Source organism: Pteronotus mesoamericanus, unplaced genomic scaffold (genome assembly GCF_021234165.1).
Source record: "Pteronotus mesoamericanus isolate MK-2021 breed Mesoamerican mustached bat unplaced genomic scaffold, CSHL_Meso_final scaffold_1186, whole genome shotgun sequence".
Classification (NCBI taxonomy): Eukaryota; Metazoa; Chordata; class Mammalia; order Chiroptera; family Mormoopidae; genus Pteronotus; species Pteronotus mesoamericanus.
In genome coordinates, this window is record NW_026555302.1 from 14121171 (window position 1) to 14137813 (window position 16643).

General features: G+C 53.9%; 1 protein-coding gene across 1 annotated transcript in view; it reads right to left on the bottom strand.

Moving 5' to 3' along the window:
* The window catches only part of POU2F1 (POU class 2 homeobox 1), a 101740-nt gene that overhangs the window by 13649 nt on the left and 71448 nt on the right, over positions 1 to 16643 (bottom strand). Inside the window, exons 3-9 of the mRNA XM_054587817.1 lie at positions 15172 to 15272; positions 12396 to 12449; positions 10563 to 10688; positions 8463 to 8651; positions 6973 to 7099; positions 5896 to 5990; positions 533 to 706 (exon numbers count right to left, since the gene is read on the bottom strand). Of these exons, the coding sequence (XP_054443792.1) occupies positions 533 to 706; positions 5896 to 5990; positions 6973 to 7099; positions 8463 to 8651; positions 10563 to 10688; positions 12396 to 12449; positions 15172 to 15272 (866 nt within the window). The remainder of the gene's footprint in view (positions 1 to 532; positions 707 to 5895; positions 5991 to 6972; positions 7100 to 8462; positions 8652 to 10562; positions 10689 to 12395; positions 12450 to 15171; positions 15273 to 16643) is intronic.

Consider the following 16643-nt stretch of genomic DNA (forward strand, 5'->3'; position numbering starts at 1 on the left):
TCCTCCTATTTCACTGATTAGTTTCCGTTTGGGTTCGTGTGTGCACATCTGTCTGCGGGCAAGTGTGCATGTGTGTGCATGTCCATGCATGTATGTCTGCGAGCGAGTGTGCGTGGAGGGGGTGCGCGCGTGCACGTGTGTGCATGCGCGTGCATCTGTGGGCATGGGCACATGTGCATGTGTGTGCGTGTGTCTGCGGGCGAACTGTGTCAAGCGAGCCCTCCAGCCCCTCCGCTCCCCAAGAGGCCCTGTGCCCAGGACCCCCCGCCCTCGCACAGGCAGTGCTGGGAGCCAGACCCAGAGCCCCCCGCAGGGTCGCACCGCCTCCAACACAGCCTTTGACGCTCCCGCCCACTTACTGGCATACGGGCATTTGCAGACGCCTGGGCTCGGAGAGGAATGGGAAGGTTTTAACCTAACTGAAACCGTGCACCTATATAGCCAAAGAGGCGCGCTGGCCCGACCTCATCAACGCAGGAGGAAGTCACAGGAGGCCGAGGTGGGCTCGACGCTGAGGGCGGGCTCTTCCTACCTGAGTGAATCCCAGTTTGATTCGTCTTTGTTTGAAGGTCTTGGCAAACTGCTCCAGCTCCTCCAGGTCACTGGGCTCCTCCAAGCTGGGAGTATCGATGCGCTTTGGTGTCGCCTGGCTCTGTGGAAGTGTCTGAATCGGGGTTGCGGCTATTGTGCGTGTCGGGGTTGCTGGCTGTTGGAGAAGGGGCGGGAGGGTAAGAGCAGACGTACGGTGTTTAGGTCGCAGCTGCAATGGGCAGCAGGTTAACAACCTAAGGCAACAGCTCTAGCGGGGGAGGACTCTGAAGGGCCCGTAACAGGTGGAGGCACAATGTCATGCTGGCCGAGAGAAGCAGAGGGTGAAACTACGTCCGCCATAATCACAGGGAAGGTTAAAATGCAAGCATGTGTCAGGAATTTGACTACCTAAAACTAAAACCCAGTATATTCAGGTTTTCAGATGGTCTGAATATGCACATTTTATACCATTTAATAGATTCATCTTCATTTTTAAGAAACTATTTCATAACCATACAGCTTAAACTTCAAGTTTCAAAACAGCAGGGACCATGTCTTCCTTGTTCATTGCTGTCGTATCTTCAACTTGGGACATGAGATTATAAGATTACGAAAATGACTCTAAGGGGAAAAGTAAATCACTTACAGTTTAAATAATGTAGTAGTTTGATTTTTGTGGGGTTTTTTTTTTGAGTTTTCTGCCACAGATTTACATTTTTCCTTTGTTTTTTAGTTTGTTGCACCACGTTTACATCATTGGTAAACGATCGCTGCAAAGTGGAACACTTTTCAAATCTTCAGTGACAAGGCAGGTGACGCACCGACCAGGGAAACTTCATGCGGTTAAGACACTGGAAGGGTCCGTCAGGCACAGTCAAAGCGGCGCAGTGCGGCTCTCGCCAAGGTGCGGCTGCCACGCCCGTCGGCCACACCCCCCGCTCGCCAGCACCTCCAGGCCCCTCCTCTGTTTCCACATTCTTTGCTGAGCTTACTGGGGTGACACTGGCTAATTAAGTGATACAGGTTTCGAGTGTACAATTCCGCAGACCTCCACGGTCACTCTCAACCATAACTGGCGCACACATAATCCTGCACTCGGCGTCCCTGCTTCACGCAGTGCTTTTACTCCCACCCCGCCGGGCCCGCCCTGCGGACCGTCGTCTTCGAGGGCTGGCCGAGGCAGCGCTGTCACGGCTCCTTTAACAACGTCCCGTCGGCAGGCGCTCAGTCCTCAGGGACACTGGCAGCGCCCCTGCGGCTGGCTCTTTGTCCGCCTCCGGAACTGGAGCTCTGAGATGGCGTCACAGCGCCTCCCTGCAGCCGCTGTGGGCGGGGCAGGCAGGCTCGGCCTCCCGACCCACAGCGCCAGGCAGGCCCTCGTGCGCGGCCCTCGCGCGCGGCCCTCGCCCTGGCGTCCCCAGCACCCGCTCGTTCAGGGAGCAGAGGGCGCTTCACCGGGGCCCTCGCCCCAGCTCCCTTGTCGCATAGTCAGAATCTCCCCGCGTGGGTGTTCATCTGTATCCCCTGTGATGCGAATTAGTTTTACATCTGAACCCGTCTATAAATTAACGATATTCTCATTCTCCTCCTTAAACAGCTCATCAAATGTTATCGATTAATTCTGTGTTGTATTAAGGCAAATTTCTCTAATCTGATTTTTCCTTTCATTTTTCAACGTATGTAAGTTTTAAATGATCAAAAAAAGGTAAACTTTTTCCTTTCTAATATCTGTTGCTTCAAATCTGGAAAAACTGTCACTTATTTCTAACTTGGATAAAATTTCTTTTAATATATCTTCTTCTATGCATTGTAAAATATTTAACTGTTGAAATCCATAGCTTATTTGGAAACGTGAAATGTCCTTATTACGCAAACACAAGCCCCGAGCAGCCGCCCTGCCGAGCATCCCGGGGGACAGCACTGTGGCGGCTCGGCAACCTTCCCGGGGCACAGGTGCCAGGCGGGCGAGCGACCGCAGGCTGGGGCCGCACGCGGGGGTGGGACGCGCGCTCCCTCCTGCAGACTAAGCGAGCCCACGCCCCCCGACTCGGCCCCCAGGAGGAGTGCGCCCCCTCCAGCTGAACTCGCGGCCCAGAAAGCCAGGCCACGGATTCCGCAGTCCTGCAGGCTCCGCCCTACCGCCCTGCCTGGGGGAAGCCAACCACGCTCCTCCCGGACACGACACCGTGACGCGGGCCGTCTTTAACCCCTGTGTGGAGCCCAAGTGGGGCCCGCCACATCAGGCACCCCTGTGGCTGTGCGCTGCCTGGCTCGGCTGTCAGACTGCCACTTTGCTTCCAGGCTTCAGGTAGCCTGTTATCAAATAATAAAGGGCTAGAAATTGCTCGGGTCCTTTTTAGGGGCGGTGGTGACAGACACTGCAGCCCAGCTCCGGGAGCCCGAGGCCGGCCTGGCCCAGACCCGCAGGCGGCAGAGCGGAGCTCAGCGCGCAGGGCCCAGTGCACCCCAACCGCCACCCCGCGCAGAGCAACAGGCTGGGAGGAGGCACTTGTGTAGGCTCGTCTCAAAACTCCAGCCTTATATTTATACTCAGGACATTCACGATGACAGTGTCATTTAAAAGTGCGCACCTTGAAGTGTTTTGACGACCGCATTAACTGCTACCACAACTGAGACTCAGGAGCCTTCCGTCCGCCCCGACCCGAGCCCCAGCCCCTGGCAACCCTGGTAGGATCTGTCCTATAAACGGAACCATACAGCAGGCAGTCTTTTATGTTTGGCTTCCTTCTCTCACACAATGCCTCTGAAATTCATCCATGGCGTTGACTGCAACAAAGCACATTTCCTGCTACTGCTGTGTATCACATGGATATGCCAAATGCTATGTTATCTATTCACCCAGCTGACGGGCATTTCGGTGGTTCCCAGTTTGGAGTGATCATGAATAGAACTGCTACAAACATTCATATGCAGCATTTGGTGGACACAAATGACTTCATTTCCAGGAGCAAAACTGCTGGGTCAGAAGGTACAAGGATATTTAACTTGGTAAGAAACTGCCAAGCTGCCCCGGCTGGTGTGGCTCCGTGGACCGAGCGCTGGCCTGAGAACCAAGGGGTCGCCACTTCGATTCCCCGTCAGGGCACAGGCCTGGGCTGTGGACCAGGTCTCCAATAAGGGGGCGTGCAAGAGGCAGCCACACACTGATGCTTCTCTCCTTCTCTTTCTCCCTCCCTTCCCCGTGCTATAAATAAATAAATAAATCTTCAAAAGAAAGTAATTGCCAAGCCGTGTCCCAAAGCGCCCGTATCACCGTGCAGCCACCGGCTGCTGGGACGTTCTGGCTGCTGCTCCTTCGAGCCGCCGCTGCCACGGCCCCAGCCTCCTCCGCTCCGCCGGCTCTGACGGGCGAGCCGTGACGCTCGCCCCTCCCTGATGGCCAGTGACGGGGGCACCTTCTCAAAGGCTCGCCTGGCACTCACACACGTTCTTTGGTGAAGGGATCTTCAAGTATTTTGTACACCCTTCCTTTTTAAAAATTCGGGTTATCGTATTACCGAGCTGTATGAGTTCTTATATACCCAGGAAACGAGTCTTTTACCAGATATGCTTTAAGAATATACTCTTCCAGCCTGTAGCTTTTTTTTTTTTTAACAAAAGCTTTTCCTTTTTTAAAAATTTATCAATTTTTTTCTTTGATGGTTAGTGCTTTTTGAGCCCCGTTTAAGAAATTATCACTTTGCCAAAGGACACGAAGACTTTCCCTAAGTTTGCTTTTAGAAGTTTATGTCTTCAACCCCCTTCAAATTAACCTTCGTGCACTGTGAGGAAGAGGGTAAGGGCCTGTCCGTACCCGCGGCCGGCCGACGTCTCGGCACCACCCGCTCAGACGACCCCCTTTCCCAAGGGGACCGTGGCGGCAGTGTGGACAGTCGGTCGGCCAGACGCTGGGCCCACCAGACCTCGCTCCGCTCCACTCCGCCTCTGCCTGCGCGCCAGCATCACAGTCTTTGTCGCTGCCGTTTACAACAAACAATTCTTGACATCAGGTGGTCCTTCCGCTTTCTTCTCAAAAACACCTGGCTACTCTATGCCCGCCACGATTCCACGCAAATGTCAGAGAGGGCGTGTCAATTTCTAACAGAAAAGTCAGCTGGGTGCTGATGGAATTGTGTGGGATCTGTCGATTCACTTTGGAGAGAACTCGTATTTTAACCACCCAAGTCTTCTGATTCATAAACACGGTAGGTCTTCTCCATTAATTTGGGTCTCCTTTAATTTCATTCAGCAATATTTTGTAGTTTCCAATGTAAAGGTCTTACAAATGTTTGTTAAATTTATCCGTAGGTACTATAAATTTTTTTTAATTTCAATTTCCAAATGATCTTGAGAGCACACTCATTTCTTGCGCATCAACTCTGTACCCCACATACTCACTAAAGCCACATCAACCCCAGCGGCCTTTGTGCCTGCCCTAGGGTTTTCTACATAGGCGATCACGCACTCTATCAACCAAGAGTTTTACTTCTCCTTTCTAACCTGCGTCCTTCATTTTTTTTTTCTTGTCTTATTTACACTGCTAGGACCTTCAGTACAAGGGTGAGTAGGAAGTATTCACTCTTTATGATGCTGGGTTTTAGTAGGTGCCTTTACCAGGTTAAGAGAGTTACCCTCTGTTCCTAGTTGGCAAGCGCTCTTATGCTAAACAGATGTGGAGTTTTGTGCAACCTGGTAATGTGTTAATAAGAAGAGGACACTTCCAAGACTACAGACAGGGTCAGCCTGGAGGGCCTCCAGGGCCACCTGCTCAGAACGTCACCTAGGGGACAGGTGCAGAAGTGCAGACCCAGAAGGGAAACGAGCTCAGCCGCAGAGCCGGACAAGGAGCACGCCTGGTCTAGCGTTCCACCTCGCGGGGCCTACACTGGTGCTTTTCCGTGGCTGCACTCAGGTAGAAATGAGCGAAAGCAACATCAGAACATCGAGAGGAAAGAAAACATAGAAGCCAGAGCTTCTCTGCAGATTCTGTGAAAGGGCCGAGGGTGGCGCTGGCTCTCCGGGAGGCACCAGGCGTCCGGGTCAAGGGGCGACCTCTCGGGCAGCGTGGTGGAGGTCAAACTGCCAGAACCGAGCCCTCACTCACCACCAGTACTGGTGCTCTTCATGAACATGTAAGAAAATAGGGACTCCCTGAAGGTTTTCAGAGACTGCATCAATTTGGTAGCATTGCTTTATCAAGCTGATAAGCCCAGCTTTGAGCTTTTGGTCCGATTTTGAATACCAGGGTTCTTTTAATTAGGATGTTGTGTGATGTGTGTGGTGTGTGTGTGTTTTAATTCAGCAGAGCCCAAAAGCCCCTTCAAAGCACAGGGACGAGAGAGTGGCACCGCGGGAGAAGCCGACCTGGGAGGTGAGGGCGACGCTGGGCTGCGCCTGCAGGAGGTTGGCTTGGCTTTGCTGAGGTAGTTGCGTTAGAAGATTCTGCGCTTGCAGGAGACCTGTTAAAACACAACACGCTACGCTAGAAACATCAAGGACTACTTTGAACATATGGATAAAAAAAAAAAAAGACAGTGAAGTGGAAATTTCCAACTGACCTGATAGTCTTATTGGTCTTAAAACTCTTACTGTCTTATTTGTCTGAAGTTCAATCTCATTACCACAACTTAGGCACGAAGACGCAACATGTTAGGCTGGGAATGATGCGTCTTCAGCGTGGCCTAAAGAACCCCGACCAGCCGCCCCTCTACGTCCGGGCGGGACGGGCGACAGCAGAGAAGCCGCTGGGCATTCCCGAGAGCTCTGTCTCGCACACGGAGCCCTGCGCACAGGGCCAGCGGACCGTCTGGTTCACGAGGGGAGCGCACTCCCCTTAAGTGAACAGGCAGATAGTCCTACAACAAAAGACCCTGGAGGGAACGGCCAAGAAAAAAGGCTACAAAACGATGGCGAGGAATTGGAGGGAAGCACTCGTGTCCCCACGGCCGAAGCCTGGCTGCCCTGACGCCCTCGCTGCCGCCATTAACCAGCTTCGCAGACGTGAGGCAACTGTGCTGTTGACACAATATTCCCCACAAAAGGTCGCAAAGATGGCTCTTACAATTCACAAAATGTGCACAGCTTCTCATATAATACCTCCCCCTTCTCAAACCTCAAAAGAAACCAAGTGATTGTCAGAGGCATGTACATTCAACGCTCAGCCCATGCGCGGTGACCACACTCCCACAAGAAACTATCAGAACACCAGGAGCCACTGGTTCAATCTGTGCACAGCAGGTCAAGCGATGCCACCTGGACTGCTGGCCGAGCTCCCGGCCTCTCCTTGCGGATTAAAGAGGTGGACGCTGCAAAGAACAGCCTTCAGTATTGTGGTGCGCATGACTGAATATGCTCTTAACATGAACACCGCGTTTAAAGGTCAACGCAGTTGAACGACAACACTGCCCTAACGGACGGTCTCTGGGCCAGAGGGACGCTCACCCTGCTGGCCCGGGGGCGTCTGGGAGATGATGAACTGTGCAGGCTGCAGGTTGGTGGTCGGGTGCACCAGCACGAACTGCTGCAGGTTGAGGTTCTGCTGCTGGAGCTGCTGCAGCTGCTGCAGGTCCTGCAACGACAGAATGAACATGTGGGCTCGAGGCTCTGCGAGAAGAGCGCGCCTGCCCGCAAGGTCCCTCGCAGGTGCAGCATCGGGCGGGCCCCCAGGGCGGGCCCAGACCCCGGCGCCCGTCCAGGGACTGTGTCTATTCGTGTGTGCTGTGTCATGACTTACGCTGAGCCTGATTTTCAACGGTTGCTTAAAATGCCTGCAGAATGTGTGGTCAGAGCTGTGTGTTTAAACATCTAGAGACCAATGTGGGTTTTAAAAATCGAGTGAGAAAAGAGTGTTGAGTTTTTAAATAGTTGACTGATTTTCCTCTTAAGTAAAATCTGAGAGTGCTATCTGAATTTGCATAATTTAAAAATCTATAATGATTTATGACATTTGGCATGAGCCTACTGAACTGAACTGAGAAATCACTGTAAAAAAATTTTAAGTTATCCATATAAAAATCTGATCCATAACCTATCAATATCACCTTACATTGGCCGAGGATTGAAAATTTTCAGTGTGCTTCCACTGATTAAAATAATGTCAACGCAGGGTCTCATAGCACGGGCACTAACAACAGTTACTTGGTCATGAAGAGAGAGGCCAAAGTGCAAACGTTGTCTTGATAAAGACTAACAGTCATCAAGACTTGTCTGACATCTATTCCTCACGCTCACAGTTAGTTGTTTCGTTCCAACGTCTACTCACGCTAGACATTACCCCTGGGGTCCATTTCTGAGGCCTTTCAGGGGGTGAACACAACCATCAGGCACTAGACTCGTGACAATGCCTCACGGGTGTTACTAATGTGGCTGCTTATTCTCTCTTCCTGTCCCTGAGGTGAAGGGCCACGTTCACCTTTCCCCCTTGCGTGTACTGTCTCTGTCTCCTAAATACAACTGTATTGTCTCTAGCTACTCTGCCCTAAAATGTAAAAAATGAAGCCAAACAATGCCCTGTCGCAGTTCTGCACCGAGCTCATGGCTCTGCCACAGGAATGACTCGCCGGCTCTCACGCGGCAGCCGCGTTCCCCACGAGGCACGCGAGAGCACCCAGGGCTGCCATGAGGAGCTGATTAAAACCACGACAGTAACCCCCTGCTTCAGAAATACGCCAGCTAATTATTCAAGAATCGTCACTTAACATAAACAGTCAGTAGTTCAAATAATCACTTACATATTTATAATATCACAACTCAAATAAGCAAACAAACGTCTCCTTTCTGGTTCAGCAGCCCTGGCACCACCCACCCCACTGACCTGGAATCCCCGGGCCTCTGTGGGCCCAACCAGCTCTGGGAGGGTGGGCTTGCTCTGGCTGCTGGAGAAAAGCCGCCCCCCGCCCCCCCGCCCCGCCCCCACGCGCGAGCCAGCTCACCTGTGCGATCTGTATGGGCTGGGACAGGGGGATCTGCGTCATGGGCGTGGCAGCGGAGGCGGAGATGGTGGCCCCGGCGGCGCCGTGCTGCTGGCTGGCGGAGTGCTGCTGCACGGCGGCGGCCAGCAGCTGCGCCTGGGCCTGCGCCTGCTGCAGCAGCAGCTGTTGCTGGGCCGGCGTCAGAGCGAGCTGCACGGAATCAGGGCACGCAGTTGGAGAGGGCCCGGGAGAGGGCCTCTGGGCAAGCCGACGGCTCTCAAGGGGGACACGCAGGCGCTGGGGCCCGGGCCGCCAGCCGCACACGGTGCGCCCACGGCTGCAACGGCCAGCAGGGGTCAGGCTATCATCATGAGCAGGGCGCTCAAATGAAAATGTTGGACCTCGCTTTGGACTTAACCGCCCAAGCTTGTCCAGGGCCCTAGGGTTCAGGCAAAAAGGTAATTAACTAGTAAGGAAGAACAACAACAAAAGAATCCTTGCTGACAGGATAGGAAAAGAAATTTACACCCAACAGAATAGCAGGTGATCAGTCAGAGGGATGAGGACCGAGGACGCCGGGCCGACCGTGGAAGGGGCGGACAAGGCCCGGCTGCTCCCTGCTGGCAGGACCCGCGCCCCACCCCATCGTCCCCACTCCATCTGCAGAGAGGACCACAGGCCACACGCTCCGTGTGCTCCTTTCCCGCGGCTCCCTGCAGCCCCTCCCCCGCAGTCTTTTCAGCCACTGAAAGCAGCAGGTCTCTGCAACTTCACACTCCTTTCTGACATGTTATCTCTGTGAAACGGGTGGCAACAGCCACTCTCTCCATATGCAAATGAGTCCTCCTAATGCCCAGGTTTGACGGAGGTTCCAGCCACGTAAACCTGGAATCCCAAGTGCCTCTTATATTATAGACACCCGTCACCCAAAGCCAAACTGCAGCAGTGACACAGGAAATGCACTCAGAGCAGATTAAACGTGCTTTCCTGGTGCACCTGCCCTCCAGCGCACTCCGTCCTGGTGACAGGCTCTGCTGAAGGAGGGGGTGCGGCCGCAGGGTTGCAGGCTGAGGAGGAGCGGGCACCAGGCTCCCCTGAGGGCACAGCCTCCTCCTACAGGGCCCAGCGCCGCCGGCGCCTGCAGGGCAGGGTCCGAGGCAGACTATTCCAAACTCCGCACCCTTCAAGGGACGCTTACAGAGGTTTCACACAATACATAAACATCTCCTGATCTCTACTAATGGGGTTCTGCAAACAATTTTGGAATAATTCTTAAAAGAGCCTTCCACTGCCAAATGAAAATGAAGGCTATAAAAAAAATTTGTGGGTTGATGTCAAACTGAATAATAACTAACTCTACCCTACCACTCCCCAAACCCCTCGCCAAGACAATTAATAAGGAAATTCTCAGCACTGGAAAACATTTTAAACGGTGTCTTAGAGCAGAGACAGCCAAGAAGGTCTACGCTCAAGATATTTACGCAGGCTGATTTATCACCAGTGAAAAGATAGGACAGTTACTGAATGCTATGTGCCAGGGCCGCTCCGTGAGTTTTACACACATTATCTCCCTCACGCTTTGTGGCTGTTCTGTGGCCTGGGTACTATTAACGCCCCCACTGAGCTGAAGGCCCACCGAGGCGCGGGGGACGGTGTGATCGGCCGAGGCAGTGGACTGCGGAGCCAGGATCGGAGAGGAGAGGATTCACTCTAGAACACCACACAGTCATTCACAACATTTTCCTTTTGCAGGCACTAAGCCAGCCTTAAACTTCTGCTCCTCAGTGATGTCATAACTCAAACTGACAGCTGCAATCTCATCCATGCAAGAGTCTCGACCACAGGCAGCGACCTCCCCCCATGACAAAACCACAGCTGAAACATGGGCTTGAAAAAGCCCTTCTTTCCCCCAGAGCATCTGCAATTGTTAGAAAAGACACCCTGCAAACTAAAGAAAATTCCCTTTTCAGAGCGGCCTCCGGTGCGGAAAGTTCCTGAAAGCCACGCCAGTGCCAGTGCCAGGCCCAGCCACGTGCCCGCCGGCCGCCGCGGAGCTGCTGCCCGGCCCCCGCCAGGGGCCACCCGACCCTGAGGGCCAGCGGCGCGCGCAGGGACACTCACCCCGGTGATCTGCCCTCCGGCCAGCATGAGCTGGGTCTGCGGCAGGGCCGCCGGCACGGACGGCTGCGGCTGCGGCGAGGGCTGGCTGGGCTGCTGTGCGTCCCCGGGCTCCTCATTAGATTTTGACTGAAGGGGGAGAGCAGAGAGATTCCAGGTCGCTCGTTAAAGGAAGCGAACTCAGCTCCATGTTTCAAGAGTTATTTCATACGCGGACTTATTCAGTCATGAGTTTTCTGCTTTCGCTCTTCTCCTTTCTTACAACTCCTCCTATTTTCCTAATTTTACATATTAAGTTTTCAGACTTTTTTGTTCCACTGCCAGCAAAACTGCAATTATAATTTTTAAGGAGAAAAAAATAATATGGTCCCTCACAAAGCAACGGAACTCGCCCCAACCCCCCACCCTGGAAAGGAGGGTGCGGGACCGCGTCTCCCGCCCGCTCTGCGCTGGCCCTGTGGCCTGCTGTGTGGGCCTGCATGGGGTGGTCCGCCTGGATTGAGCTGCCGCCTCCCCGCGGGGTCCCTGGGCCCACGGGGCTCCTCCTCTGCTCTTTCAAGGGCGGTAAGCCCGGCGCCGCTGCCAGGTCGCGTGCAGGGCGAGAGGGCGATGCTGGGGCAGGCGGCGAGGGCTCACTCCAGAAAGGCCACCCAGAGAAAGTTCCCAGGTAATTAACCCTGGTTATGAGGAGCATTGAAATTCTGCATAGATCTGCATATTTCCCACCACCTGTTTTGGGGACTGCGGCAAGGCTAATTAACATAGAGGCTCTGATTAATTCTGCCAGTCAGTGAGAGATAATTACAGCACAGGACTGTAAACACTCGGCACTGGAGGTACAGCCTGTTTGCCAACATCTCTCTGTGGGATGAAAGTTTACCATGGCAACCAGGGCAATTTTCCGCCTCCTCTCCCTCAGAAAGGAAGGTCACATTATCTCCTTTTCTTTTCCCTCCTTGTTTCCATGTGTTACTAGGTCCATATTCCACTGGGTTTCACGGAATGCTCAACCCAAGGTCTTTAGTCATTAGCAACACTGAAATCAATGTTCCAGAATACTGTGTTTCCCTCTTGACTGCTAGTTACCTAAACACTCAAATGAAAGGAAGCAGCAGGTCAGCTGAGATACTAAGGAGCCCATGTCTAACCCCCGAACTTGGCATGTGTGGCCAGATGGTTCACGGAAGCCATGTAGCTGGATCTGCTTTGTTTTAAACTTGTGACTGAAGCCTATCAGCACCTACAAACAGTTTCTTTCCAGTCCTGAGAATCGTAACATTGTAGAGCAGAGAGGAGCCCTCACGAGCCTCTGAGCTCTCCCACTTAAACGCAGGGAAGAGTACCAGAGCCCCGGGAGGGTGGGTGGCGAGCAGAGGGCGCACAGCCAGCGAGCCGGCGCGGAGGTGAGCGCCAACCCAGGGCCCGCCCCCCAGCCCGGGGCTGCTCCCTGCACCGCTGGGCTCCCCTAAGACATGAGGATGATGACGAAAGACACGTGGAGACGGAGGGCATTTATGACATTATCTGGCTTTGTATTTAGGGATGTGCTACAGCTGTGCGACTTAGAAATACCTGTCCTGGACTTACGTGTAAAACTTTGAAAGTGGACTTTCCTTGGTCACCTTCAGTCATTCACAGAATTATAATGTAAAATTCATCCTCATTAATGGCAACGATTATCATTATTTGGATCTTCATGGGAATCAGTAATAAAAAAAGGTAATGCTCCCCAGGACTCCCTGCTGTGAAACGACTGCGTGCTCATGGTGTGAGATGGGAAAAGCGTGGGGAGGGGAGAGCCCGCGCCCCCGCCCCCGCCCCCACCGCCCCACTCACCTGCGCGTTTAAAGACTGAGCTGCGGCCTGCAAACCCGTCCCGGCGAGCTGCACCTGCAAGCGAGCACGGGGCCGTTAGCGTCTGACATGTGGCGCCACCACGCGCGTCATCGTCAACAGAACTGCAAGGCCTTGGAGAATGTGCCGCTGAGCGTCTGGGGTTACGTTCCAGGGTTAACACTGTGCAGACCAGCTCGCCGCACCTCCACCGCCCACAGGGAAACGCTGCTCCCGTTGCTCTTTTACATTTATGTTATTTTAAATATTTTATTTATGTCTTTTTAGAGAGGAGAAGGGAGGGGAAACAGAGGGAGAGAAACATCCATGTGTGGTTGCCTCTCACGCGCCCCCCGCTGGGGACCTGGCCCACAACCCAGGCCTGTGCCCTACACTAGGAATCGAACCAGCAACCCTTTGGTTCACAGGCTGGCGCTCAAACCACTGAGCCATGCCAGCCGGGGCTCCCACTGCTTTTTTGAAGGATGTTCCCCACAACTGAGTTAGCAGCATCGGGATGTGGCACTTGTATCAGACATTCCTTATATCACCATTCTGCTTGTATTCAGAGATACTTAGATACTAGAAACTTAATTCATATCCCATGTTGTGTTAAAAAACACCTAAGAACAAGCTACTTACGTACATTATTTTTATCATTATGAACTGTCAGAATATCTGCTCATTCTAATTTCAAAATCTCCATGCACACGACGCCTGAGGAGACGTCTTACATATATACACACTTCACAGTCAAGTCCTTAAGGCACCTGTAGTCATAGAACTCAAAACTGCTGGCTGAAATGAAGACGCTGTCCTATAAAGCACACACATGAAAGTCTGTCATAGTATTTAAATCGGACATCTCACTACTCAGAAAGTTCAAACCACCGTCACATCAGCCCAAGGGCCGCCCGTGGGCATCGTGATAGCAGGCACCAACCCCGGACGCCCCGTCGCCAGCGGGCGTGACGTGGGCAGTGACACGGTCGCCACGCACTCCAGCGACCTCTCCAGAGAGACCTGTCCGTCACAGGGGGAAACAGCGGCTACCCTCCGAGGCGCCCAGCAGACAGGCGGCCACACTCGTGTCTCTGCTGCGGGGCACTCGGAGAGCGCGACACCGCCCCTGTGGCCTCCCTCGCCCGCGTCTCGCCGTGGCGAAGCGCCGGGCAAGCTCGGATCGCGCAGCACCTCACAGCACAGCTGGTCTGCGCCCTTCACGCGCCTGTGCCCCGAAAGCAGCGACAGGCAGCGTCGGGCCAACAGCGACGCAGTCCTGGGCGAGGGGACAGTGGCGGCCTGAGCCGGGGCGGCGGCCGGGGCGGGGGTGGCACGCACGTCCACCGCGCACCCCGAGCGCTGACGGGACACAGGCGGAAGGAGAGAGCCATGAGCTGTTCCCAGGCCAACTCCGGCGACAGGAATCCGGAGTCCTCAGCAGGAGGGCAGGCGCCCGCTTCCGATCTATCACAGAGCGTCAGCGCTTCCTGTGGTGGCACTCGGGGTGGGTGTGGAGCTCAGTGCAGAGTGCAGAGCTAAAACTTTAAGGAATTGCTATGTCCTTCATTTAAAACTGATTGTCCCCAAAACACACTCATAGACAGGAGCACAGGCTGGCGGTGAGCCGAGGGCAGGGGCCAATGGCGGTGAAAGCCGGTGCCCAGACCTGCGCGGGTGACCACCGGCATACGGGGGTGCCCAACGTGGTGCGCCCCAAAATTATGTATTATACCAATTTCACCTCAGTTAAAAAAAGTGCCCTGACAGTCCCGTTAGTAGATAAGAATTCTCAAAAAATAAAACCCCAAAGAAAAAATCCAGAGATTTGTAAAGAGCACGTTTCAGACACAGCACAAGCGGGGAGGACGGCCTGAACGGCAGCATATTTGAGACCCAACGTCCGGCAGCCTGGGGCCGGGCCGGGCTTCCGGCACAGAGACCAGGCGCTGAGGCCTCTGGCTCTTTCTGACTCACGGCGCAGGCCGCCTTGCATTCGGCTGCCATGTCTGTTTAATGGTCCTTATTCCAGAACAGTCCCTCAGCCTGTCTTTGTCTTTCACGACACAGACATTTCTGAGACGCAGAGACCGGCTGTTTTACAGAAGGCCCCTTGATTTGAGTTTCTTTGATTTTGTCCTCATGACTGAATTCGAGTTCTGTGTTTTTGTCAGGAATTCAACAATAGGCACATGACCTCCGCTTGTCAGATTACTGTGTGGTACCCTTGATCGCTCGATTGAGGCAGGTTTCTGATCTGTCCACTGCAAAGGCAGCTGCTTGTTGTGATTAGGGAGCAATCTGTGAGGAGATACTTTAAGACCTGTAAACATCCTGTTCCTCAACAAACTTTCACCCAGAAACGACGTGGTTTAAATCACCTAGAAACAATCAAGCAAAGGCTCTGACTGCTATGCCCCGATCCACGCGGTGCGAACGAGTTCAGGGCAGGGGGCTGAGCCCCGGGGTCTCGGGCACTGGAGGCCACACTGGAGGGGGGAGAGCAACTCATTACCTTCAGGGGCCACAGACACGCGCGCAGAAACCGCAACCCCGCTAGTAGGCGCAATCCACTCAAAACCAGAAACCATTTATTCCCACACAGCTGCAGAGCGACAGCTGCACAGCCCGCTGAGCGACTGGCCTGCGCACGTGCCCCTCAGAGCGGCAGGCTGAGATGCGAGGGGCACCCGCCTCCCAGCCCCGTGAGGGGAGTGCCGCCAGGCCCAGCGCTCCGCCGCCCTCCTCCACGCCTGCTCGTGCCGCGCAGACACCCTACCTGGTGGAGATGCCCGAAGAAAGCCTGGGCCTGGGCGGTGGAGATCGCGCCTCCGACGGGCACCGGCTGCTTCTGAAAGTCCAGACCATTCGTTTGAGTGCCTGGAAGGCAAGCAAAGGAACGTGCCAACATTTATCAGGCATGTATTCTGTATGAGCCATTTTCTAAGTAGCCCTGAGGAGGACGGAGATGCAAAAGGAAGAGGAAGTGCAGGGAGTGACTTCTCTTCTGGGCTGCAGACAAGCCACAGGGGCACGGGGAGAGCCTAGGAAAGGAACGAAATGCGAGTACCGGAGCACAGCCTCAGACAGTGCCGGGGGCTCGGAGGGGACGCGGCGCCTGGAAAGCGGGGCAAGCACGGCGCAGGGGGGGCGGTCGGGGGCGAGCGCTGGCGCCCTGCCGCGGGGAGCAGGGGAGACGGGGCCCCCAGCGGGCACTGGCTCTCCCGGGCCTCACCCCTCCTCCCGGGGTCTGGACGGAAGGGACTCGGGGGGACTCTGACAAGAGCAAGAAAGACTTCCTCCTAAGTGCCCTAGTGAGTGACAACCCGAGGCAAAAGCAACCACTTACACGATTCTCACAAGAGTTTTCCTAATTCCTTCAATCCCAAAGCAGAGATCGATTCCTAGAACTAGTCGGCAAGGGCTCTGCAGCTGGTGGGGAGACGCACCGCCCGGAACACTAAGGTGTGTGACACATTGTTTTCAAGTTACCATATCCAGCCAGTAACGAGAAGTAACCAGATACTTTCCACCGAGTAGAACGTAACAAGCCACAGGAGCCCGCGGGAATCCGCGACACGCGCGACCAGGGCGCCGCCCTTCCTCCCCCCAGCACCGGGACACCCCCCTTCTCGTCCTCGCCTCTGCGTGCGCACGCACTGCACAGCAACCGGGAGGGTGCAAGCTAGAATCTCGAGCAGTATTTCTAAAAGGTGGAACTAGTGTCATTATATATCCTAATTTCTAGCAAATGTATCACTTTTCCTTGAGATAATTATAAAAGAAGGGGGTGTGTGTGTGTGTGTGTATATTTCAGCTCCTGAACATCTCATAGTGATTGTTCTTTTATGGATTTCCCCCCTAAAGTTTCCATAAGTAGGAAATAGAACTACCTAGACGTATGCAGTTAACAAAATTAAAAGAGTACCTGCTGTGTCAAGCAGTGATGAACTAGTATGAAATACAATCTAAAGTGACTAGGGTCACTTGCAGAAGCCACATACTAGAGGAACTCCACCCTTTTAAAGTGGCACATGTTGTCACTCGCTGCCATCTCTGCCTCTATGCAGGAAATCACGGCTTAGGTTAAGGTTTTAAGCAGCATTATTTACAGTCACCAAGACAAAGCAGCAGCCTGAGTGTCCATCCGTAGGTGGGTGGATAAAACTAGGGGACAGTCACACAATGGAATACTAAGAAAGCCATAAAAAGGAACATTTTACCATTTGCGGCCTATGGATGGACGTGGAG